We start from the raw sequence: 24,284 nt of genomic DNA, 5'->3' as shown, positions 1-24,284 counted from the left end.
TATCTGAGTAGCAACGAAGTTACTCAGCACTCCGAAGCCAACCGCCTATTCTCCCTCATCACCAAGCCAGCCCCAACACCAGAGGCTCCGTACAACGGCGAGCTATGCCCCCGCGGCAGTGACTTCGCTACCGCCATGCGCTCATTCCGCCACGCCTTCCGCGACCTTACCCTCCTCTCCTGGGAAGAACGATTTGACGACGACAAAACTCTTCAAAAAGCGCGCGCCCAAATCCTCAACATCGAGCCCTTCTGGTACGGAAAACCGAAAGTGGGCATGCCAATGGGCAAGTAACAACCATATCCAAAAGCGATATGACATACATACTGACGTCTCTAGGTCGCCTCCCCCAATCACCAGCCTTGTACACAGGCACAACAACCGGCCTCGAAGTCCTCGGCGACATATCCGACACCTACGTCCGCGGCACCTCTCTCCTCCCCTCCATATCCCACCCCCTCACCCGCCACGGCATAATCGGCGGTCCCATCCACCGCGACGCCGAAGACGCCCGCAAAGCCGAAGAAGCCCGTCTCCAAGCCATCGCCGACGCGGAAGAAGTCGAGAAGAGGAAGGCTGGCCTACTGCGTGCGAGGGATATGAAGGTCAACCATAACCGACCCATGTTTAATGGGCCGATGGGTAGACCTACAGTGGACGCGTATGGCCAGCATATCAGTTACAGGGGCGATGGGGGCGTTAGTAAGTATACGGTGCCGATGCCGGTGGGCGGTGGCGGGAATGCCAACAGGGGGTTTGTGGCGCCGGAGTTTGCACATTTGCTGAGTGGGAGTAACAGGAAGAGGAGGCTGTTTCCGAGTGAGAGGTTGGAGTGAGGGGGCTGAGGTTGGGTCTCGGCATTTGGTATTTATGGGATCTGAGGCGTGGTGGATGATGAAGAGAGAGACTTTGGTTCTTGGTCGCGGTGACCTCGGGAGTTATCGGAACTGTCTTGGTGGCGATGTTCCGTACCTCCTTGCATAGTATGGCTTCATAAGATAAGGCTATATTCTTCTACCGACTATCGAAAATCTGCGTTGAGAATGGCGAATTGTATCGAAGTTGCTTTATACTTGTGTCCACTCAATGAGGCAATGCGCTAACCCAATGTGTCAATAGCGCCCATTCCGCCCAAGACGCGTCCCTCCATCTCTCTTCCCGTCCCACTTCCACCACGCGCTCCTCATCAACCCTCATGTCGCCTGTTACGCGATACATCTCTCTTATCGAGTATCTAGCTTCAGGGAACTTATCGTGCGAACCTACAAACGCGCAAAGCCATGCTGCTTGCCGCGGAGCAGCTTAACGTAAGCGGCAAGTACATCGGTCGGCGCGTATCGCGACTATCGATCCGCATTATAGGTACATTCGTCGCCAGTAGAGATGTTAACGCCTTCAAATCAGCAGGCATATCGCTTTGTCCTAAGATTTTAGCTTTGCGCAATGCTTGCGACTTCTTATAAAGATGTTGTTACATGTAGGTTTGGGGTTGCGTTTTGATAATAACAAAGGGTATGTTGCATGAAAGCTGGATTGCTGACAGAAAGCACGGTACTTAATCAATCGGGTATGGGTTTGCAATCTGTGAAGAGAAGGATATAACGTGCCTACTTACACCTCATTCTCACAGCGTCTTTTCATCTCGTCAGTATCAGGAGTGGATCTTCACCGCTGCTTCATTCAGGCATTCGTTCAATCTTTGGCTCATCTCGACTATGTCTGGCTATCGCGGACGTAGTACGGATAGAGGTGGTGGCGGACGAGGCGGACGTGGTGGACGTGGTGGGTCAGTGGGATCGGGCACATCACGACGACCTTTGCGAACTGAGATCGAACAAATCACTCCGGCGAATTTCGCACAGATCATCGACAGGTACCAAGCGACGTTTCCTTGCGAGAGATGCGGTGACAGCAACCACAGCATCCTGCAATGTAGACGAGCGCAACCGCGCTGGCCAAGTTGGCTTTGGCAAAGGATCATCGACCTCAACATAACTGCACAAGCAAATGCCCATATTGCCTCACTCCAACAAGGAGGAAGTGGTCCGATCCCGTACCACGCGCCTCCGCAGAATATGGGCTTCATGGGAAATTTCGCGCAGCGTCCTACAACCTCGACCTTTGGATCACAAAGCCAAGGTTTCCAGGGCAATGCCAGTAACTCGCGAGTCCCTGGTCCGATGAACCCTCTGAATGACCGCATGAACAACCTGACAATCGCCGAACCGGCTTGGCAGTCACCCACCAACTTCAGTCAAGATGGCTCAGTCCAAGGCCACGGTCGCGGACGGGGTCGCGGTCGCGGTGCATCCCCGGGAGGCTCTGATATGAATCAACGCGGACGGGGTCGTGGGGGTTATCGCGGAGGCAATCGTGGAGGTTTCGCTAGTACGGCAAGCGCGACCTCTCCAGCAACATTCGCGGGTGAGCTGAGTTATCCGGACTTCCGAAATCTGAGCATCGAAGACAAAACGCCGAATGGTGTGGGTAGAGAGTGGAAGCTCTCTGAAGCAGTGAAGAATGCCAAAGAGACTTCCGGTGCGATCGAGTCACCCACTCATCCTATACGTCAGAATTTCCTCGACCTCAAACCGGAGAGGAAAGTGCTTACAAACCACTTCGAGTATTCGGTTTCAGCAGACGTATTCTATGAGTACAAGATCAACAACATCGGGAGCAAAGACAAGAGGAGGACGAAGCTAGTTTACCAGAAAGCTATCGAATCTTGGGAGTTCTTGAAATTACACAACACCAAGTTGGTCACAAACAACTTTGACTCGATCGTCGCTTGGGAGAACCTTCATCAACACATCTTGGAAGGTCCAATTAGAGGCGACAACGAATCCACTGGCCTTTGGAAAATGACACTTCAAGACGGTACCAGTTCCCTCGAGCTTGAGTTCGAACTGGTGAGAAAGATCGACGTCAGTGATTTCCAACGATACTCAAACGCGGATCCTCAGCAGGAGAATCAAAGCTTTGACGTCATATCTCGGTGTCTGAACCTCGTCATCTCGAAGACATTTGATGACAGCAAGCTTTACCGCCAGTCTGCCAACAAATTTTTCGTTAAAGACGCGAGGTCACTACTCTGGTCAGGACAGGTATCGTCTCAATCTCTCGAGATCGTGCGCGGCTATTATTACAATGTCAAACCCGGTACAGGATGCATCATTCTCAACTTCAACCTGGCAACCAGTGCGTTCTTCAAGCCCATTCTCGTCAGCAACTTCCTCCAAGATACAAATACCTTTGGTGGTCATCAAGAAGACAACCTCAAAGGTCTCCGAGTGTTTGTCGTAACCGATAGACGCAGGATCCCAGGCGAAGAAGCAAACTATGACAAGCTAAATAGTGCCAGTAGCCGAACCAAGAAGGTCAACTTCATCGGCCCCGCCCTGGGCACTCTGACATTCCAGATGAGGGTGAAGAATGCCGACGGAACATTTGCCAAGAATCCCGATGGATCTTACAGAAAGACAGGAAATCACATCAACGTTGTAAATTATCTCAGAGACACCTTCGGGCATACAGCCGACACAACGCGGAAAGCTATCAATTGTGGTACGGAGAAGGAACCTGTATGGTATGCCCAGGAGCAACTCCAAATTCTGCCATGGCAAATCTATCGACGGCCAGTTCCAGAGAAGTTCGCCAGTGGGATGGTCCAAGAGGCTGCGAAAAAGCCTGACGAGAGCCGAGCCCTCATCGAGAACGAAGGACTGCGTAATCTGGGCTTCGATCAGCAAAGCGTTACGAGCGCTCTATTCAGCAACGTAGTAAGTGTTTGAAGTCTTGAAACATGAATGAGCTAACTCTGTATGATAGGGAAACAGTAACGAAGTACCGATTCAACTTGTTCCCACCATGATGCAAGTTCCCTGCCAAATACTCCGATACCCATGCCCGTCTTACAAGACCGTCACAAACAATTCTACCAATCCTAGTGAAGGACGCCAAGCTAAGCCAGTGACGCTCCCGGCGGCTGGTGGAGCTCGTTGGAAAGTTCCTCCCGATTCTGTCTTCTTTTCGACCAAGCCAAAAGTCTTCAAGTTTGGCTTCCTCCGCATCCGAAAGGATCCGTTACAAGATCGTCAGGACGAGTTCGGCAAGACGTATCAAGTTTACCCAAGAGAGCAACATAAATTCGCCGTGGACGATGATTCGGTTACAAAGTACTCCGATGAGATCAAACGACAGCTGAATCGGTGTGGACTCACTGCTAGCGACATCGACCTTCAGCTTCCTACTGCTCTTCAAGACCTTGAAATCCGCGATCTAGAAGCTGCTCTGCAGACTGCCAAAGACGACGCTTACGATCTGGTCATCCTCATGTTACCGAAGCCGAACGTAGGCATATACTCACGATTCAAGACTTTAGCTGAGAGGGCATCCGGCCTCCAATCGGTCGTTGTTGTGAGCAAGTTTTCGGCCCCGGACAAAAACTACCTCCTTGCAGAATGCATCACCAACATCATGATGAAGATTAACCTCAAGCTAGGCGGCTTCACACATTCGGTAAAGGACGTTCAGTCGTATCTGTCACAGCAGGATGTTATGGTGCTTGGTGCTGATGTAGTTCATGCGGGGCCAAGTGCATTCGACGGCTGCCCATCTATCGCTTCGATAGTCGGATCTGTGGACTACTCAGCGGGTAGATGTCTTGGCTCTGCACGCCTGCAGCGTATCGAGAAGGAAGCGAAAGATGATAAAGGCAATGCGAAGCCTGAGCAAATAACGGATCGAGAGGTTAGTTTCATCTCCAGTCTTTCTGTCAAATCGCTAAACTGACTTCACAGATCATCCAAGAGGTCGAAGCCATGGTTACCGAGCGGCTCGACGACTGGATACGCCACAGCGAAAAGAAGACCCTGCCCAAGAACATCCTTTACTACAGAGATGGTGTCAGTGCGACCCAGTACGAACAAGTCAAGTTGAAAGAACTGCAAGCTATCCGCGACGCTTACAGTAAGCTGGCGAACAAGTTCGGTACGACTTCCGAGGTGGGCCTGACCGCAGTAGTCGTCACGAAACGTCACCACACACGTTTCTACCCAATGTCACATAAGCTGCCAGACCCTCCGCGAGGCGAGAAGAAGCCGACTTACCCGGATCGCGACGCATTCGGTAACTACAACACGAAGCCTGGTCTGTTTGTTGATCAGCTCGTCACGTCTCCATACTACCAAGACTTCTTCCTGCAGTCTCATTCAGCTATAAAAGGAACGGCGAAGCCCACTCACTACTTCATCCTGGAGGCTGGAATCGAGGGCTTGGATCTGGAGAAGTTGCGCGATCTGGTAAGAATCCCCACGAGCCCGTTCTAACGAAGCATGACTAACTTGTTCTAGACTCATGCTATCTGTTTCTCCTACGTCCGCGGGACAGTCGGTGTATCCTACGCCTCGCCTACCTACTACGCCGACCGCCTATGCGAACGCAGCCGCACTTACATGCGTCGATACTTTGTCAAGACTGAAGACGTCGTAGGCCCAAGTAATCTTGAAGCAGCCCTCACGCGGGAAAAGCACCGCCTTGAACAACAATATACGACATTGCTTGACTCACTCTATCCGAAGAACCGACAGTTCGCCGACAATGAAGACGAAAAGAAGTACTTCAAGGACAGGAAAGCAACAGAGGCTGATCATCGAAAGGAGATCGTGCTGGGTCTGAGGAGGTTTGTGTTCGAGAGGGTCGAAGATGACTTCTACAAGTTCAAGGATCAGAATGTGGATGGGAAGCCGTGGCTCAATCCTTGGGATCCGTGTCTGAGGGACACGATGTTCTGGATGTGAGGGTTGGCGGTGGAATCGAATCGACACCTGGTGTGTGGGGGTGGGTGGTAGGTGTTGCGAGACTGCTGGTGTGTCTCTCATTTCCTTGTATCACATGTATTTGCTATCTGCGTTATGCCCTTTGTTAGCCTCCTCGCGGTCCTGGTTTTGCAGTTGGCCTTTTCTACTCGTTTAGTTTTCATTGTACTTGCTCTCGCAATAGACTAAAGCTTCTCTGATGTGTATACACACGACCAACTTTTGATACTTTGCTCAATGTCCGACCTCAACAGAGCTATCGTGTGAAATCTACATACCAGCGAAGCTATGCTGCTTGCTGCAAAACAGCTAGATGTAAGCAGCAAGTAGGTTAGCGCATAGCACAACTGTCAATGCGCAATGCTTGCCACACCTGGTAAGAACTGTCGTACCCGCACAGCTGGATTGCTGGTGGAAATCACGGTAAAGCAAATACGATGTAAGTTTGCAAGATGTCAAAAGAAGGCTATAAGACTACATCAGACCCCGGTAAAATTCATTGCCTTCATTCTCTACTGCATCTCACCAGAGCTAACACAATCTACCGCCGGTGAGTGGCATACTCTCAATCTTTGATCCGCTCGAGGTACTTCTTCATTCCAGTCTCAGCAACGATGGTTTGGTGTTTCAACTGCGCTGGCCCGCACTATCAGCAGAGCTGTGAGCTACTTTGTGTGGGCTGCCCTAACTCTGCTCACGCAGGAAAAGACTGCGCTAATTGCCCTGTACGACGAGGAAGCAACTTCCGCGGTGGTAATGGCGGTTCTTTTAGCCAAAGGAGTGGACGCTCTACCGCTCCAAACGGCCATTACGGTTCTGGAACTTGGGACAATAGCGGTGGTGGCCTCGGCTGTCCAACAATGGCATACACTCCAAATCTCACTACGAACCAGCCAGGAGTATACTCGTATGCCCCTAGTTCTATCCAGGATACCAGCGGAATCTACTATCAAAACAACGCCCCGGGGTACCCATTCTTTTCAGCAACGGTTACTCATCCTAACACGCACGGGCAACCTGTGTCACCCCTTGGAGCAGCAAGGCCAGAACAGCAGCGTAAGTCAGCCCGATACAATCAAGTCTCATCTACTAACCCCACAGCTCCATGGGACGTCCTTCAACAACGCCTATATGCAAACCGATGCCATTTCCCCTGTAGCTGGTGCGGAGATTACCATCACTGCTTGCTTGATTGCCCCGGCCAGCTAACTAAATGGCGCGCTCCTTTGCGTACTTGGATAGTTCAGAGCGGCTACGAGAGCCAAGCAGCCTTCTTCGTCGCGGGTTTACAGGAACGGCATAGACCGAATGAGGTTGCGCCTTTCATGACCGCACGGCGCAGAACTTGTTACAGCCGGACGGAGAACCCTAACGCGATGGGAGTTACGGGAGCACAAGGGCAAGTGCGAGGATCGGGCACCTCTGGTCGTCGGGATGGAACTCGTCAGGATGGAAATCGTCAGCCTGGTGAAGACCAGCAAGCTCCTCTGGCATTGCCCCCGACGCGGACTGTTTTCGACGCACAGCGCTCACCCCAGCACCAAATTGATCAGTCAAATACTGATATGCTGGGGGGCGCAACGTTGAGGTAGGCCTCTTATGGTGTCTTGAGGGGACTTCTTAATTATGCCGCGAGCTAAGTTGCTTAAGTCTTGTGCATACTTAAAGAGGAGAAGAGTATTGCTAAGAAAACAAACTAGATTAGATATTATAGCTGCGTCTAGTTCTATTCTCCTTATAATGCACTCTGGAGAAAGAAGCTCGTGATCTATAAGCTCTTCCTAGACAAAAATTAACCGCTCTTGCATCTAGGAGCGCCACTTAAGTCTATCCCGCATAAGAAGAAGGTGATGCATCCGCTCTCTGATACTCTTCTCCAACGATCCTGCAAGTTGGCTTAATCTTTGTGATGGCTCTTTCTAGTCGTTGCCCTCATATGAGGGAAAAAAGATACACCCTAGAGCCTACATCAAGATAAAAACATGCAAAGTAGGGGGTTTAACGTCAACGTAGGCTCTAGGGTGTTTAGCTTTTCCCTTGTATAAGGTGGTAGAAAACGTATTGGTCACGAACTGACATTGATATGCTTCGCCGTGTATGAGTGCAGCTCTAACCTGTATAGTTCCCGCTCTACACCAGGAGAATACACTGAGCAAGATGCCATACGGCCAAGAAGGGTGGTGCTTGCGAGTCGGTGCCTTAGGACAATAGCCTACGTTGTAGGCGCTGATATTGTGATAGAGCTGAGGGCGCAGTCATGCTCTCCGGGTTGCACGGTTGTCTTTGAACGTAGCCAGTTAAAGATGGCGGCAGGGCGGGATCGATATCGCATCGGACACTACCTCTTTCGGGTTATTACCGTGGGCGACAAGATCTAGACCTGAGTACGCTGCAGGCCTTGTACTTCTACCCAAGGGCAATCGCGCGAACAACACACCGTATTGAAAAGACGAGAGTGTACAATGAGGTCCATCAAAACGATGCTGCCTTGTCGTGATGATGGAGACGGTGGTGCTGCGCCTCGCACGGGACTGCACGCTACGCCCGGGCGATCGTCACTAGCGATGACTAAGGGCGTACCTTGCCCGTTTTCGTGCGATTGGTGACGTGCGTCCTCGCGGCTCAGAGCTCGCTGGTTCAACAGGGTCCCAGCATTTAATTTCCCTCGCAGCCCACATCAAAACAAGGCCACGGCAAGGTTCAATTAATCGATTTTGAGCACTGCCAGTCCCAGCGACCCAGCATCCGCTGTTCATTTTACCAAGACTAGTCTTGTTGCGCGGAACAATTGTTGGACTAATCGCCGCGCGCTCACGTCCGTCGGTCAGCGCAAGATTCCGTAGCTTCCGCGGCTCATCTCAAGCTCCACTGCGGCATTCCGAAACCATCGCTCCAACGCTGCCAATCCATCCCAGCCAACACCAAACATGTCGCAAAACTATCAGCAATACGGCGGCAACCCGTATGGCCAGGCCGAGGCTGGATACGGCGCGCAATCAAACCCATATGGCGGCACTGGCTACGGCTCAGCCAACCCCTATGACGGAGGAGTAAGCAGTCGCGACCGCGCCGCCTGAACTCAAAGACTGACGCGACGAAACAGTATGACGGCCAGGCCCAGCAGCTCAGCCCGCCGGCGCCCCTCCAACGTCATGGCGACTCCAACTATTCGCAGCCATCGCAATATTCGCAACCCGGCGCAAACACCCAACCACCCAACGTACCGCATACCGACGTGCCCATGAACAACATGCCTGCGTACGGCGAGCCGAGCGGAAACCCAGGCATGGAGGCGCCAGGACCACAGCCCCTTAGCCGCGACGACTTCTTCGCGCGCATCGAAGGCGCAAAGTCGCGCATCGGCCAGCTCACATCCGACATCCAAGCCATTGCAAGCGTCCACCAGCGCATGCTATCGTCGCCCGACAACCGCTCCACCGCCGAGCTCGAGAGCATCGTGACCGCTACGCAGATCAGGAACACCCAAATCAAAGACGAGATCAAGTTCCTCGAGAGGGATGCCGTGCGCGACCCCAACGACCGGACCAAGAGGACGCAGGTGGAGGCGCTGAAGAGGACGTTCAAGACACAGCTAGAGGACTTCCAGAGGGAAGAGGCAGACTACTCCAAGAGGTATCGCGAGGCTGTCGGGCGCCAGTACCGCATCATCAACCCGGATGCGACGGATGCCGAGGTCAACGAGATTGCCAACTCGGATCTGGGTGACGAGGGCATCTTCACCCAAGCTGTAAGTTTACACAAACCGCACGAAACAAGAGATACGTCACTAACAACCTGCAGCTCAAGTCGAACCGTAGCGGCCAAGCCTCGAGCGTCCTTGGCGCCGTCCGCGCCCGCCACAACGACATCCAGCGCATCGAGAAGACCATGGGCGAGCTTGCCCTCCTCTTCACCCAGCTCAACGAGCAGGTCGTCTACCAAGAACCCATCATTCAGCGGACCGAGGAGCAAACCGTACAAGTCAAGGACGATACCGAGAATGCGAACAAGCAGCTGGACGAAGGCATCAAGTCGGCCAGGCGCGCGCGCAGGCTCAAGTGGTGGATCCTCTTGACCGTCATCCTGATTCTGGCCGTTATCGCGTTGGCACTTGGATTATACTTTGGGTTGAAGAACAAGGACAAATAGAGGATGTAATGACCATGTGGCGGTGTGAAAAGACGAGGATGCGATATCATGTTGGGACTATGTTTCTGTATAGGGAAGTTGATGACTTCTCGTTGTTTTCTTATTATTAGTAATGATCCGGGCTGCACTCCGCAGTGACGAATGTATATACAAAGGAGGTTTTTCTTGGTTGTATCTGAAGGTACGCGCGTGGTTCTATCGAGCTGTAAACACAATACAAGATGAAGTCTACTTTTAGAACACCCGTTCGTGAGGTACGAGGCGGTTCCAGAAACACGAGCGCCTTTGCGAACGGAAGTCGGCAAGGAATAAGTGTTAGCGCGCTGGTGGTATGATGGCAAAAAGCCCGTAAAACAAAGACTACGTTCCCAACATGAAAGTCTCGACCGCTACTGGGATTCTGGACCGGCTGGCGCAGGCATAATCGATAGAGCTGCGGCAAGGCAGCGGGGGATCCGTTTGGGGAGAGGGCGTGCTCTTGAACTCGATCCCAGATGTGCTGGCTGGACATGTTGTGTTGAGAAGGCTGGCCGGGCTCTAATAATACGATGGCGAACTAGCCTGCCAGAAAACCGCCTCCCAGCATTTGAGATACGGAGGCTGATGATTAGCCGATGAATTGCCAATGAAATGCCTCACTAGAATCCAAGGCTCGTGATGTCAAGAGACAGTGCCAGGCGCGGACCGACTACCTCGTTTCACAGCACAGCGTAGGCAGTATCGCCGTTTCGGAAGCGAGCAGCGACCAGCCAGCCATGCGATCCATGGATGCAACAGCAGCCCACGATGCCTCCACATGACGTCGTCTATCCAATCTTAGCCGTGGGCCGTCATTTCGGCATCACGCCTGCGCGACATGGGCAGCGGCATGCGTTGAGACGTTTGATACCGATCGCCAGCGTCTGCGCAGCAGAAAACAGTGAATGATTGACGGCGGACGCGTGTTTCAGCGCGCTTCACTGCCGTCGGTCCAAGCATGATCGCCACGGCGAGCCAGTCTGCTTAGCTAGGCTTGACGGTGGGCTCATGCGCGTTGGCGGCTGCTTGGAGGTGGGCTTGGTGCGGCTTGTTCAGGGGTTGGCGCTGCTTGCATGCTTGTCTCCCAGCCAGGACCGATCCCCACCGGGGTCGCAGCCTATCAGAAGCGGAAGGCGCAGTCCACTAGGGAATTGGACGCGTCGCCTCCCTCGCAGTCGACTGCTTAACCTGCTGCGCTCCCCGTTGAATCCTTCCTTCTTCAATCTCACGACTCCAAGTGCTTCTTGCTACTTACACCTTTATTCTAATCGCAACTTCTAACACTCGTTTCACGGGAGTTGCTCTTTACTTCGGATTTATAAGTATTTTACTTGTTTACTTCGGCCTCGCAGTCGCTATAACAATCGCTCAACTGTAATTATCATCAACACCCACACGACCATCATGAAGACCTTTGCCATTGCCGCCGTCCTTGCGGCCTCCGCTGCTGCAACCCCCGCGGCCACCCAGAAGCGGGCCAACATCACCCCCGTCACTGTCAAGGGAAATGGCATGTAAAATCATCATCGCGGATACATGTCTGTACTAACATCCTCAGCTTTCTTTGCTGGCAACGAGCGTTTCTACATCCGCGGTGTCGACTACCAGCCCGGTGGCGCCTCCGACGCAAAGGACCCCATCGCCGACGAGGCTGGCTGCAAGCGCGACATTGAGAAGTTCAAGGAGCTCGGCATCAACACCGTCCGCATCTACACTGTCGACAACAGCGCCAACCACGACGCCTGCATGGGTCTCCTTGCCGATGCCGGCATCTACCTCGCCCTCGACCTCAACACCCCCAAGTACTCCATCAACCGCGCCGAGCCCCAGAAGTCGTACAACAAGGTCTACCTCCAGAGCATCTTCGCTACCGTCGAGATGTTCGCAAAGTACGACAACACACTGTTGTTCTTCTCCGCCAACGAGGTCATCAACGACGACAAGACCACCAACTGCGCTCCCTACGTCAAGGCCGTCACCCGTGACATCAAGTCTTACATGAACGCCCGCGGTCTCCGCAAGATCCCCGTCGGTTACTCCGCCGCTGACGTCGAGAGCAACCGCTACGAGATGGCCGACTACATGAACTGCGGTGACGACGCCGCCCGCAGCGACTTCTTCGGTTTCAACGACTACTCCTGGTGCGACCCGTCTTCCTACACCGTCTCTGGTTGGGACCAGAAGGTGAAGAAATTTGCCAACTACAGCATCCCCATCTTGTAAGTCTCCCACCTCCATATCACGAGGCTGTTAACTAACATCCCCAGCCTCTCCGAGTACGGTTGCAACAAGGGAACCCGAAAGTTCGAGGAGGTCAAGTCGCTCTACAGCACTGACATGACCGGCGTCTACTCCGGCGGTCTCGTCTACGAATACTCCCAGGAAGACTCCAACTACGGTCTCGTCGAGATCAACGGCGACTCCGTCAAGGAGCTCGCTGACTTCACCGCCCTCAAGGACGCTTTCTCCGCCACCAAGAACCCCAGTGGCGACGGTGGTTACAAGAAGGACGGCCAGCCCGCAACCTGCCCCGACCAGTCCAAGACCTGGGACGTCACCATGAAGAGCGACGAACTCCCCGCTGTCCCCTCCGGTGCCCTTGACCTCATGAAGAAGGGTGCTGGTGATGGCCCCGGTCTCTCCGGCTCTGGCTCCCAGCAGGCTGGTTCTTCCGACGAGAACCTCGCTCCTGCCGGCTCTGGTGCTGTTACCTCTGGCGGCAAGGTCCCCACTGCTACCGGTGGCAGCAGCCCCTCCGGCTCCGAGGGCGCCGCCGCTTCCATCCGCCCTGAGTTCAGCTTCGCTCCCCTCGTCTGCGGCGCCGTTGTCCTCGCCTCTTCGCTCTTCGGCGGTGCTCTCATCTTGTAAGAGTCTGCCAGTAGAGCTGCGTGTGTTTCTTCCATGTAATGCAACGACCCAGCGCGGGCAACGTTATTGGGATAGATTTGGTTCTTCCTTTCCAAGTAGCATTGGCTTTGAAACGCTTTTGTGATGGGAGTTGGTTGACTTTGTCGTCGGCCTGGCGTCCCATGTTTTTTTCTTGTTGTTCTCTTTGTTTCAAGTATCTCAGTATATATCAGGAAATACAAACACATTGAAAAATCCACGTTGATTGGTTGTGAGTGTGGTTGAGATTGTTATGCGCTTGGTACTTTGATGTTGACTTAAGACAAGGTTGGGTGTTGGCATGGCGCTCTGACCTGCTGGGCTGCATGGCTGCATATAAATCCATGTCGACGGTGTGATCTCCTGCTTCTTTCTTACATCCACGAGCTCACCTCGCTTTTCCAAATGCGTACGCCTGCAGTTCCATGTTCGCGCTTTTGTTCAAAAAAATAACTTTCGAAAACACATGTGTGCCTCTTTCTTCTGAGCTACCGTTACTACAACACACCTGCTATCCGCCCTCATAAAACCCCGGTTCAAAACGCAGCATGAGCACGCTATGATTCCAAGCCGTCGTCGCGCGTTCTCCAAAAAGACACGCTGCGTCCTTACATGAGAGTTGCGCCTAAAACTACCCTTTCTACATTTTACTTTAAAAAACACACTGTCAACAACCACATGGCTCTGCGTCTTCTCCAAATATCTACTCCAAACATTTCATGACTGTGCGGTGCGTTTCCAAAAATTACAATGTGGATATCATGTCTTCTTCGAACTGCGCACTTCATCAAAACACCGTGCGGCGCGAGAAGACTGAGAGATGAGGTATAAAAGTCACTTTCCCACGCCGGAGTTGTTGTCTTCTTATCTACACAACTCCATTCGTTTTTACCAAAGATGCAACAAAAGCACGCTATGGGTATCTGTCTCCATGCAAAAAACCAACAGCCAAATTTTTTTATTTTTTTTTATTTAGAGTCCTAAGCTTTTACTCTTACAAGTATGCTGCTATTCTGTTTTCATCCCGTGTGTTTACAGCCGTAATTACCAACAGCCAAATATTTTATGAGCGTGTCTCTTTCCAAAAACGAATCCTGTCGTTGACATGTGCGGTGGAAGACGGCAAGACTTCATTCCATGCGTTCAAGGCGATCAAGCCGTATAAATACTTCGCTTTCTGGACTTGTTCTCTTGTACACCACTCTACTTCTTCATTATTCAAAATTAGAAGAGCTAGGACACATGGTTCTGCTCTGCTCTTTCTTCCAAAACCCACTTATCAACAATTTATGGCTCTTCTGCTCCGGCACTCAAAAAGACAGATCATCTAGCGTATGCGCGATCTGCTGCTTTGCTCCGAGGTTAAAAGAAAAGAGTGGGCTATGCTGTGATGTTCTGCGACTGGCTCGAGCAGACCCATGAGCTTTCTCGAAAATACTTAAGAAAAAATGGGAAAATACTATGCGGCACTGTCGTGCTGTGAAGCAAGCCTAGAAAAGAACACGAACCGTTGCGATGTGTCTGGGGGCGCGCTGGCGGTGCATTAACGAGTTCATCGCCAGAAGAGAGTATAAAGTCTTGCACTCGGCGTCTCCTCTTCCTCTTTCCTATTGCACATCCTGATTCTATTTCCAAAAACACTATACAAGAGTGCCAATGTGTCTGTCCTCTGAAAAGCAACAATCAATCCAAAGATGAGCAGCGAGACTCGCTCCCTTGAAAACAAGCAGTTCGTTTAGCTGACGTCTTCGTTTCGTCTCCGAGCTACACAACAAAATCAACACCAGCGAGTTGCGTGCATCCAAAAGACGATCTACTGCCCCCATGCTTCTCTGGACACCTCGCCACGATATCAATATATGAACCGTCTTCCTCCTGGCTTCCTACTTCTGCCATTCTACTCTCTACTTATCTAAAAGAATGTTTATTAAACAGCTCGGTCAGAACTCTGATGTGGGCTTGCCCTGCTCTTCTCCAAAATCCCTTAAACGTCTTCTCATGACTGTCTCTGCCTCGAGAAACAAGAAAAAGGATTCTGCATAGTCTACATGGACTTTCTCCTCTGCGCTGGCATTACTAAAAGATGTAAAGAGTTGGTTCATGTCGCAAAAAGCGCCAACAAAGACACTCGATGTGTGGCGCGCTGCCCGCAAAATGTTTGCCGGGTACTTCGCTAGTTCTCCTGGATTGAAGCCTTTGGTCTACTATATAAGCGCCTTCTTGTTCTTTACTTCTTCTCCAGCACTTCCTCCGCTTTGGACCGAAAAGTCCTGAAATAATAGCCCATGGCTGCTTCTCCGCTCCCAAAATCCTCCTCCGATATACATATGGCTTTGGGACTTCTGGTACCAAAATCAACCATCGCATACGTTATGTTCTGTCCTGTCTTCTGTTGCGACATACTAAAACATACGCTCGATCACCATATGTTTTCACACATTACCACCAAGAAACCTCTACCAGATATGGATATGATCGACACAGTCGCGGATCTCGAATCTATTTGCACTGGTTTGGCGCAGATTCTCAAACGTAGACAAGAAAGCAGCCATGCGTTGCAGGCACCAAAAAAGCAAATCTGGACAATACATGGGCTGCGGCGGCGGTGTGCCTAGTACCTGACGGCATATAAATACGCTCTTGTTGCTCGGTTTCTTCTCGCATCTTCATCCGCACATCTCTTCTGATGTTTACCAAAACGCTTAGAGTTATGCTCTATGTTCTGCCTTTCGGCAATTTTAAAACTACATGCTATGATGGCAATGTCTGTTCCGCCACTTGGTACTCTCTCGTCTATAAAATCCAAGGACTGCAAGCTCTCACTTCCTTTACCTATACGTATCTTCTTCTTACCAAAACATACCAAAGAGAGTCCCATGGGTTTGCGAACCAAGAGGTTCTTGCTACATGTCCTGGCTCTTCCGAGCTTCCACAACTTTCCAATACAAAACATGTAACCTTCTTGCCAACCCTACCCAAAAAAAAAAAAACAAGTGCAGCGCCTTTTCATGTCTTTCAGCTGCATCAGAAAACTACAAGACCTTCTGTGATGTTGTGGGCCTGCCGAAACGTGCGTGGCTTCACGCAATGGTTGGTTCCTGCCGAGTTGGCGAAGTCGAAATTTCTCAAAATTCGAATTGCCATTTCGATGAGTAACGAGGCTTGCTGACTGCTGTATAAAATCCTACTCTTGAGGCTGGATGTTTCTCTATCTTCACTTACTTTATAATACCAACAAAAAGAAGGACTTACAGTATCGATGAGTATGGTGTCGAAATCAAAATAGCATCCGACCAAACGATGTCTGCTTCGTTTGCTCGGCTCGAAAACTATACTGGTCGAACTCAGTTGTTGCCTCCTCTAAACCACTGAAACGACAAAACATACTCTGAATGAGAGTACTGAACTCCGCCACGAGGATGAACAGCTTCCCACTTCCTTCTCCAAAGATGTCGTCGAAATAATTATATGTCGGAAGCAACTGTATGCCACTGCTTCCCTCGTCAATATTACATTCTGGGCTGTCGACGTACACTCAGTCACGGTGCGTCATGTGTATGTCTCACGGCTTGACGCTTGCCCGAAGAGTTTGAGGAGTATAAAAGACCACAAACTGAACGTCGAACCAACGATGCAGACCAAGTCTCCTTGATCCTCAAGGTTTCTAAAAATAGCACTACACACGGCCATGTCTTCTCTTTCCCTGGGCACCAAAAAAACGGCTATAGTGGCTCTCATGGATTCAGAAAGATCGGTTAGCTGCGGATAGTGTCGACGGCCCGTCTCATAACTTTTCAAGGCTGCCTCTTTGGGAAGGGTCCTCCAATACATGTGATAATTCGTCATCTATACTATGAATATACATACCAACAACCGCTGACCTTTTGGAAATCATTTATCTCGAAGGCGACAGCCCACCGCTCATCGCCCATCGCCCATTTACTCAACAATCCCAACTACCTTAACATCATCCGCCCTCCACTTCCTCATCGGCACCTTCCCCAACTCCCCCCTCAGCCTCTTCCGATCCCCCCAAACCTCCTCTCCAACCTCCTGCCTGCTCACCCAAGCCCAGTCTCCTTTAAGCATACCAACCCCATACCTCCCATCTTCCTCTCCCACCTTCAACAACCTCGTATCCGAGCCCCAAATCCCCGCTTCTTCCGGATCAGAAATCAGTGTGTAACTCCTCTCATGCACAGTCTCGCTGTTCTCGAAAACGAGAAGCTCGGTATCATTGGGTGGGAAAGGATCGGTTTCGCCCTCTACATCTGCGTCGGGGGGACTGTAGCCTTTCATGGGCCCGCGCTTCTTTCCGGTTTTGAGGTCCCGGAGTTCGACGCTGGCTTTGTTGCGGCCGTGGGGGATGGAGCGTAGGACAGCGATGCCTTTTGTGTTTGTGATGTCGGTGCGGGTAGTATCTAGACGCCAGACGAGGGTGATGGTGCATGGTGGGTTGCCTGAGACGGATATCGTGTCGGTGGAGGTCAGGATGGTTGGGCGGATAGGTGGTGGCTTAGGGACTGTGGCGAGGACTTTGAAGGTGTAGCTAGGCAGTGGCGGAGATGGCTGCGGTATGTCTTCTGTTTCCGGCTCGGGTAAATTGGATGGGTCATGATGCTCACCAGTGTACCATGTCGTAATGCCATGAGACCGGAGACGGATGGTATACGTTTTCCCCGCTACGAACGATGATGGATCGAAAGCATAAGGCATAGGATTTGAAACCGTAGTGCCTGGACGAGTCGACCACATGATATAGCTTTCGAGCTTTTCGGGGTCTAGTACAAGAAGTCGTCGTTCAATGTCTTGAGTAGCAGTGCTGGAAGGCAGGTAGTTCACACTTTCACCAGTCTCTGCATCGACGATTTCGAACAAGCCCTTGGAAAATGCCGCCTCAGGATCACAGATGGTGTGTTTGGTGTCGATGGTGAATTTAGAGTGGTAGTCGACGTTGCGTACAAGGCTGATGTCGAACGTATCGCTGCAGTCAATGTAGCAGAATGCACTGGTGTAGAGTGTGAAATTGATAGAAGGAGCCATGGTAGATGTTGCGACAATAGTTCTCCGCTATCAGATCTCTCAAGTTTTCTGATGCAGTGACGACGAATATAAGGAATGATGTGTCGGTGGTTTTGCCTACCCAGGCACCCATGGTGATGTGACGTCAACGGCGCTAGTCTCTGGTCGGGTGTCACCAAAACGCCCCAGACCTTGTTCTCGTTCGTCGCATTGAACATGCGCAGTAATTCTTTCCGTTCCGCCCCCCAAATGAAACATTTACGAGGGCGCAAGGCGAAATGGGGATGCTTACGGGGCGAAGTGACGACATAGCCATCGTGGAGTATCACCTCCCGAGGTCTCTACGCGCCATACCGTAATCATGGCTGTACGTAGTTAAAGGATCCGGGCCGCCTGTTTTCTGAAGAGTTTGTTGGACCGATTACTAAGGCTACATGGTAATGTTGAAAGTAAGCCGCCCCAGAACAAAACCACCGTGTTGTTCAATGGGGGCGATAGTTCCTTGATTCTGCCTTGGACACCATGTTCTATCACGATCGAACTGAAACAATGATGGTTTTTTGTACCTAGATGCCGTGCGACTGCTGCGGGATCAAGTTCGAAGACGATCTGTGCGGATTCCAAGTCACAGCCACTTGGCCCCAAGAGAAGCATCAGGCAGATTGACACGACGTTGTATCCTCACTATTCCCTCGTCTCGATCGATCATCTTGGCCAGCCCCACGGCAAATGTCTCGATCAATCATCATAGCCATGTTTCAAGGCCCTATTCACATACTCGGAAAGCCCGAGATTCCAGCGACTACCCAGAAATCACGAGGTAAGGCGGCATCATCCCGTGGACTCAGGCGTAATCTGGTCTCTATGGAGGTCGTATGTTGGCGATGTACGATAAATGCCCGAGTGGAAATAGCCCCAGCGGTTGTGTATAAAGCACTGGTAGTCTGAACACTGGACTCTTGATGATACCACAAGCCAGACCTACTTAGCTTAATTGCCTTCTACCACTACGAGAATGTATTTCAATCCGAGCATCCTTGCGACAGCGCTTTCAATCAGTCGGCTTACCTCCGCTAAGCCCATCGATGGGTCAGTCACACTTCTACCATGTCTGATAGCCATGTCGAACTAACTTTTCGTAGCAAAGTCCACGCTGTGAAGCGAGAAGACCCTGTGTCTTACCCTTACGGCGATGCACTTCCCAACGAATTCCAGTGGCTGGGTTGGGATCCCAAAGATGAGGATCAAAAGAAAGACGGACAAAAGATACACGAAGCGTTCAAACAATGGGTACGTAATCAGTCACGCGAAGGAAGACCTCCGTTTGTTGCTTTTGTTCCAAAATGAGCGTATCGTTAACAAACGTTCGACTGTATAGGCAGACCTAGCCAAAGCAGGCATTACAGCAGCTGGAGGCGCTCCCGACAACGTTCACTTCAAACGCTTCTTCGGCAAGCAAGATGCAGACGACACAGAAGCCATTCAAAAGACCATGGCAAATATGTACGACACCACAGCAGACTCGGCTACGGAAACCATTAAGAAAATGGTCCTTGAGCGTTCTGACTTCGGCGACCATTGTGAGAAAGACGGTTGGTTCGCGTACACAACTCCCACCGATGGACACTTCCACCTGTGTCCCAAAGCAATTGCCCTGAAGCAGAATTCGGAGACCGAATGTACGGATTTCAAGCGAGACTACATCGACAACACGGCGAGGACGCTGTCTTTTGTCATGCTACACGAGTTCACGCACTACGATTTTGTGGCCGACGACAGGATTGGTGGTATCATTGATAACGCTATAACTTCTGTCAATTGCTTCAACCTTGACGATGATGAGAAGCTCAACAACGCTCAGAGCTACGCGTTCAACGGCGCAGTAAGTCTCTGTCTCTAATGCATACAATATAAGCTAAGAAGATATTTCCAGGAGCAATACTGGTCCGACAAATGTCCAGACAAGGACTTCACCGACCCTGGTGTTAAACGTCCGGAGCAAACTCCCACACCAACGCCCACGCCAACACCGACGCCAACACCCGAACCCGTAGCCCCCTACGCCGACCAACCCGGCCAATGCCACATCCACGTCAACGAATACGAAACCTGCGACTCGCACGACGAAAACCTCAGCGTCGAAATAACCATGTGGGACGTTTCCGGGGCCCAAATCGGCTACGTCGACCGAACCGTCGCCGGAGCCGGAAACCCACTCATGATGAAGAGCAAGCTAGAAAACACCCTCGAAGTCACGCCAGAGAACCAGAAGGATTACATCCAATTCACCCTTGGCGGGCAGTCGTGGGCGACGAACAAGGATAACGACGAGAGTGCGCCGGCGTATTGTAAGGTTGGGGGCTGGGACCCGAGGGCTGGGCCGTTGTGTAACGAGTTTGATAGCGGTACGGCTCAGGAGTCCAAGAGGCAGATGGATTGTTATTTCCAGTGTGCTTGGGGTGGTGGGGCGACGTCCGATGGATCTTAGGGGTCTTGTTGGAAGGGCAAGATATACTAGACGTTTGCGCAGAGACGGACTGCGTTCCTGTCGGACGAGGAAAAGTGGACACTCTTTTTGTATGGCGTGGAGGAGAAGGATTTCGGTTAGTAACAGCACACGAACATGGAGTAATGGAATGTACAATATATCCTCGATTTCTCACACGTCTCACGTAACACATCTCATCCTCTCATCACCGCCCGATCCATCGACTACGCATACAGAAGCAGACGAAAACGCTCGAAAAGCACAAGAACAAACAAACAGGGGTATCTCAAGGCTCAGACGATATGCAACAAGGACGTTAGAACGCGTCGCTCCCACCGACCGTAACGCCTTGTGTCAGTCAGGGTCGTCTTCTCACGAGCCGGTGAAGAGATGCCAGACAACTGTAGAAACAGGCAGCAAACTCCACAGAACGCCTCAAATGCCGCATGTAAAACACGTAAAGAAATTAGTTCGTAATCAGCCGCCTGGCATGTTGAGTGCCATCGAGTAGCAGACCTAGAGGTGGGGCTGTTAGCGGGGACGCCTTACGAAGGCGATGCAGGGAGCTCAAAGCTCCATTCTCTCAATGATGCCCTCGCTCATCGTCCGTATCTTACTCACGGCCCTCTCTCGGTCTACCAGTGACTCAACGTCGCTGTCGTCATCGCTCTCGTAGTACTCGGCGTCCATGCTCATATCTCTGGCTGGCAGGTACCGCTGTTGTTCTGCATCGACGACATCGCCGGGGTGGTCAATGACCATGTTGTCGAGCTCATCACTGTCTCCATATGCCTCAAGTCCCTTCCTAGCACGATCGCCGAGCCAGTATTCCGCGCGCTTCCTACTGCCCGCATTCGCACTGGACTCGTATTTTGATGCTTTGAATTTCGACATGAGCGACATGGCGACACTTGGTGAGTTCGACAAAGCCGATATCCCACGGAGATAGAAGTATGCGACTCGCTTCCGCTCCTTGTTGTACAGGAAGAAGTGGTGACTCCAAATCGCACCGTCATCAGCGAAGGGGTCATCTGACGGCTCCCATGCATAGTATTCACAGTTCGACATGTCCATCTCCGTATCGAGCAGGTGCCAACTTCGCGGACTCCATATCGGCGACCCAAGCGGTGTGACTGCGCCTGCTGGTAGTCCGGCGGAGTACACTTGCGGGCGGAGATAGTACATTGTAGTGTCGATCTTGTGCATGAAGCTGTGGATGGTCTCGCGACGAAACTCATCAGGGTTCAGCGTGTTCGCGAAGTCGTAATCGATGTGTGTGGCATTGAGCGTCGCGATGAGGTATGCGAAGGTGTGGCGGTTTGCTGCTTCGCTGAAGGATCCGAACGGCGTGTCTCGGGAGATGTCGAGTTGGTCTGCGAACTGAGCTGCAGACTGCTCGGACAGCCCCGCCACCGCTGAAAGCAGGTCCTTGTGCCGCTCCTCGAGCGTCCGCTCGATGCGCTTGTACAACTTCTTGTCGCTCCCCGCTGCTTTAATCGTCCAGAGATCGCATCCGCCGATGATTGCGGTATCTTGTGTATCGAAGTTGAGGGCGAGGTTGACCTCGTGGAGGGCGCACAAATCGAGGTACTACGGTCCCACCGGGTCAGCTATGTCGTCACTCTGGCCTTATCGCATCGAGCACTTACCTTCATTGCGCTTGATGTGGACTCGCTTGGGCTGAGTGCCTATGATAGAATATATCGCGTTTGATCCGAGATCTTCGAGATGCGGTATGATTCAGCGCGCCGTGGCTGCTGGGCGTGGGTGTGGCTGTGGTCGGGAGGGGGTAGCCTGCGCGAACCGATACAACAAGTAAACACGACTCTAGGCTGGCTGCGGAGAGGAGAGGGTACTGTCGTTCGGCCAGACGATCGTCTAGCAGGCAGTGGACATATGTATGGCTTGGGCTTGGTAGTGGTGTGAGATGTCGGTGTCGCTCTAACGACGTGGTCGCGATTGCGGAGAAGGTCAGCTTGGCGGTGTCGCCGAGCTAACAGCGGCATGTGTGTCGGGTCGTCCTTCCTGATTGGTCGATGCGCAACCTGCCTCTCAACCAACAACAGCTGCCGATAAGAGTGTATGGGTAGGCGACTGGTGTTGAGTGTTGATGTTAGTCGTATGCGACCATGCCGAGTGCGTCTGGTACGCGGGGCATGTCATCTGATGGTCGAGCATGTGAAGGATAGAAGATGCCTGGAGATGAATCCACGTGAATTCGGCAACGTATCATTTGATGAATGCATGTCAAGGTTCTGGATGAAGGACCAAACGCTGATCCGAACCAATTGCTGTCACGAAGTGCAGGTGCGCAGTGTCTCGGTGGTGTGGAGACCTGTAGCTAGATGAATACGGTAAGTGTACCAGCATAAGGAAAAGTAAAAAAAGGGAGAGAGAGTTGTCAAGTCTATCAGGGTGAAGTCTCGATATCATGATGTGTGATCACGTTCGAGCCCTTGAACCGCTTGTGTCAAACCTAGCTGTGTCGAGCAAGCCCGCCAGTCCGAGGTGTATGAATTGTAGTAGATAGAGTACAGCTACCGCCATCCGCTTTACAAGGCAGGATGGCAGGTAGTGCGTTCTCCAGATGATCCAACCCCTGCGCCGTGTGATATCGTTTCGCTCTTGACGCCTGCCCTTGAAAATGTGTTTAGCATGAGCCGTGTTGTGACAGTCGACTGTGTGCCGTAGCCCTACCCCAAACTCCAATAACGCCGTACAATGTGTGTTCGTATGCGGATGCCGGATCGGGTCTACAAGATGCCGCTCTCTCGAAGTCGGCCTTTGAATTCATCCGCGTTCTGGAAGCCATCAGGCGCGGTCAGTGGGGACTCTTGGGACGGCGATGACGGAGGGCCAGAAGGTGAGGTGCGACAGTGCGTTCCGTACACTTTTACATAATCTTGGTAACGATATCGTCCTCAGCCTGACGACAGGGCGCGTCAGCCAGCTGGCGCTATGGGTGCGTGCGGCGAAACAGACCCGAAAGTCATCACACCTCACTCACCTCCATATCTTCGAGGCTGTCTTGCTGTCCTATACACCGGAGCACGTTCTTTTTGCTGCTCTCTTGCATCTCACCCGCAAGCAGTAGCTCGTCCAGGATGAAGTAGGCCTTTTGGAAGTTGAAGATGATGTCGAGCTCGCAGACGTTACCGTAGTACTTGTCCATTTGCTCGACATAGCGGTGGACGATTTCGAGCGTGATCAGCTCATTGTCGGTCGAGTCGCAGCCGGCGATGAAGAAGAGCGAGGCATATCGGCGATATACGATCTTGGTGTCTGGAGAAAGTGTGAGCTAGCGAAGCTCTTACCCCTGCCGGACCCACTGACCTTTGTACTCTAGGAAGTTGCACATGCGGGTGCGGCGGGCGAGGACGAGTTGCGAGACGTCTTTGACAATCTTGGCTTTGTCTTTGGGGGCGAGCGTGGTGAACCACTTGGCTAGGCGCTACGAGCTTCAGCAAGGGACTTGAGATTCTAGGGTGAGGGACCAACCACTTTGCCCTGCCGGGACAGCAGAATGAGGTACCTGAGCTGTTAGCACTATAGTTCGCTATGGGCAGTGTAGGGAAGTGCATCTTACTTGATCGTCATGGTGTCGTGTGAGGAGAAGATGGCGGTAGCTTGTGTCTGGCGCAATGGGGAAAGATGTTAGGTTCGGCGATCGGCGGTCACAGGCCAGCCCCGCGACTTTGAGACGCCAATGCGCCCTCATATCCCCGCTATCACCATCTCAGTCTGGACAGTAGACATTTGCGCGCAAGCAATTCTGCTCTTAGCCCATTCCTACTAATCAGTGCCTAAAGCCTTGCGATACAAAATAACTGCGCTACTGCACATCCGACGCGACTGCTATCCTAAGACGACCCACCCGCTGACAAACGTTCACCCTTCATCGGCAA

At 51.9% G+C, this 24,284-nt stretch overlaps 9 protein-coding genes across 9 annotated transcripts; 7 read left to right on the top strand and 2 right to left on the bottom strand.

Annotated features, from left to right (window-relative positions):
- Window positions 1-282: 282 nt before the first annotated feature.
- J4E92_001385 (uncharacterized protein) lies at window positions 283-836 on the top strand (the record flags this gene model as incomplete). Its single annotated transcript, XM_051492797.1, has 2 exons — window positions 283-290; window positions 311-836. The coding sequence occupies 2 exons, from the start codon at window positions 283-285 to the stop codon at window positions 834-836; spliced, it is 534 nt and encodes a 177-aa protein (XP_051358309.1).
- Window positions 837-1,900: 1,064 nt separating this feature from the next.
- On the top strand, window positions 1,901-3,791 carry J4E92_001384 (uncharacterized protein; the record flags this gene model as incomplete). The annotated part of the gene is made up of 2 exons (XM_051492796.1): window positions 1,901-1,905; window positions 1,937-3,791. The coding sequence occupies 2 exons, from the start codon at window positions 1,901-1,903 to the stop codon at window positions 3,789-3,791; spliced, it is 1,860 nt and encodes a 619-aa protein (XP_051358308.1).
- Window positions 3,792-3,870: 79 nt separating this feature from the next.
- Window positions 3,871-4,791, top strand: J4E92_001383 (uncharacterized protein; the record flags this gene model as incomplete). Its single annotated transcript, XM_051492795.1, has 2 exons — window positions 3,871-3,876; window positions 3,919-4,791. The coding sequence occupies 2 exons, from the start codon at window positions 3,871-3,873 to the stop codon at window positions 4,789-4,791; spliced, it is 879 nt and encodes a 292-aa protein (XP_051358307.1).
- Window positions 4,792-4,899: 108 nt separating this feature from the next.
- J4E92_001382 (uncharacterized protein) lies at window positions 4,900-5,798 on the top strand (the record flags this gene model as incomplete). The annotated part of the gene is made up of 2 exons (XM_051492794.1): window positions 4,900-4,908; window positions 5,352-5,798. The coding sequence occupies 2 exons, from the start codon at window positions 4,900-4,902 to the stop codon at window positions 5,796-5,798; spliced, it is 456 nt and encodes a 151-aa protein (XP_051358306.1).
- A 2,945-nt stretch (window positions 5,799-8,743) lies between these two features.
- On the top strand, window positions 8,744-9,965 carry J4E92_001381 (uncharacterized protein; the record flags this gene model as incomplete). Its single annotated transcript, XM_051492793.1, has 3 exons — window positions 8,744-8,866; window positions 8,920-9,564; window positions 9,618-9,965. The coding sequence occupies 3 exons, from the start codon at window positions 8,744-8,746 to the stop codon at window positions 9,963-9,965; spliced, it is 1,116 nt and encodes a 371-aa protein (XP_051358305.1).
- A 1,554-nt stretch (window positions 9,966-11,519) lies between these two features.
- Window positions 11,520-12,851, top strand: GEL1_2 (beta-glucanosyltransferase; the record flags this gene model as incomplete). The annotated part of the gene is made up of 2 exons (XM_051492792.1): window positions 11,520-12,202; window positions 12,251-12,851. The coding sequence occupies 2 exons, from the start codon at window positions 11,520-11,522 to the stop codon at window positions 12,849-12,851; spliced, it is 1,284 nt and encodes a 427-aa protein (XP_051358304.1).
- A 3,957-nt stretch (window positions 12,852-16,808) lies between these two features.
- J4E92_001379 (uncharacterized protein) lies at window positions 16,809-17,912 on the bottom strand (the record flags this gene model as incomplete). The annotated part of the gene is made up of 1 exon (XM_051492791.1): window positions 16,809-17,912. The coding sequence occupies one exon, from the start codon at window positions 17,910-17,912 to the stop codon at window positions 16,809-16,811; it is 1,104 nt and encodes a 367-aa protein (XP_051358303.1).
- Window positions 17,913-19,177: 1,265 nt separating this feature from the next.
- J4E92_001378 (uncharacterized protein) lies at window positions 19,178-19,791 on the top strand (the record flags this gene model as incomplete). Its single annotated transcript, XM_051492790.1, has 2 exons — window positions 19,178-19,181; window positions 19,274-19,791. The coding sequence occupies 2 exons, from the start codon at window positions 19,178-19,180 to the stop codon at window positions 19,789-19,791; spliced, it is 522 nt and encodes a 173-aa protein (XP_051358302.1).
- Window positions 19,792-20,946: 1,155 nt separating this feature from the next.
- Window positions 20,947-23,976, bottom strand: J4E92_001377 (uncharacterized protein; the record flags this gene model as incomplete). Its single annotated transcript, XM_051492789.1, has 5 exons — window positions 20,947-21,969; window positions 23,387-23,661; window positions 23,713-23,830; window positions 23,878-23,911; window positions 23,966-23,976. 5 exons carry the CDS (start codon window positions 23,974-23,976, stop codon window positions 20,947-20,949), a joined length of 1,461 nt encoding a protein of 486 aa, XP_051358301.1.
- Window positions 23,977-24,284: the final 308 nt, after the last annotated feature.

Source organism: Alternaria infectoria (genome assembly GCF_024043175.1).
Source record: "Alternaria infectoria strain BMP 0036 chromosome Unknown scaffold_1, whole genome shotgun sequence".
Lineage (NCBI taxonomy): Eukaryota > Fungi > Ascomycota > Dothideomycetes > Pleosporales > Pleosporaceae > Alternaria > Alternaria infectoria.
Note: the sequence above shows the minus strand (reverse complement) of the source record. Positions and strands in the feature narration are given on the sequence as shown.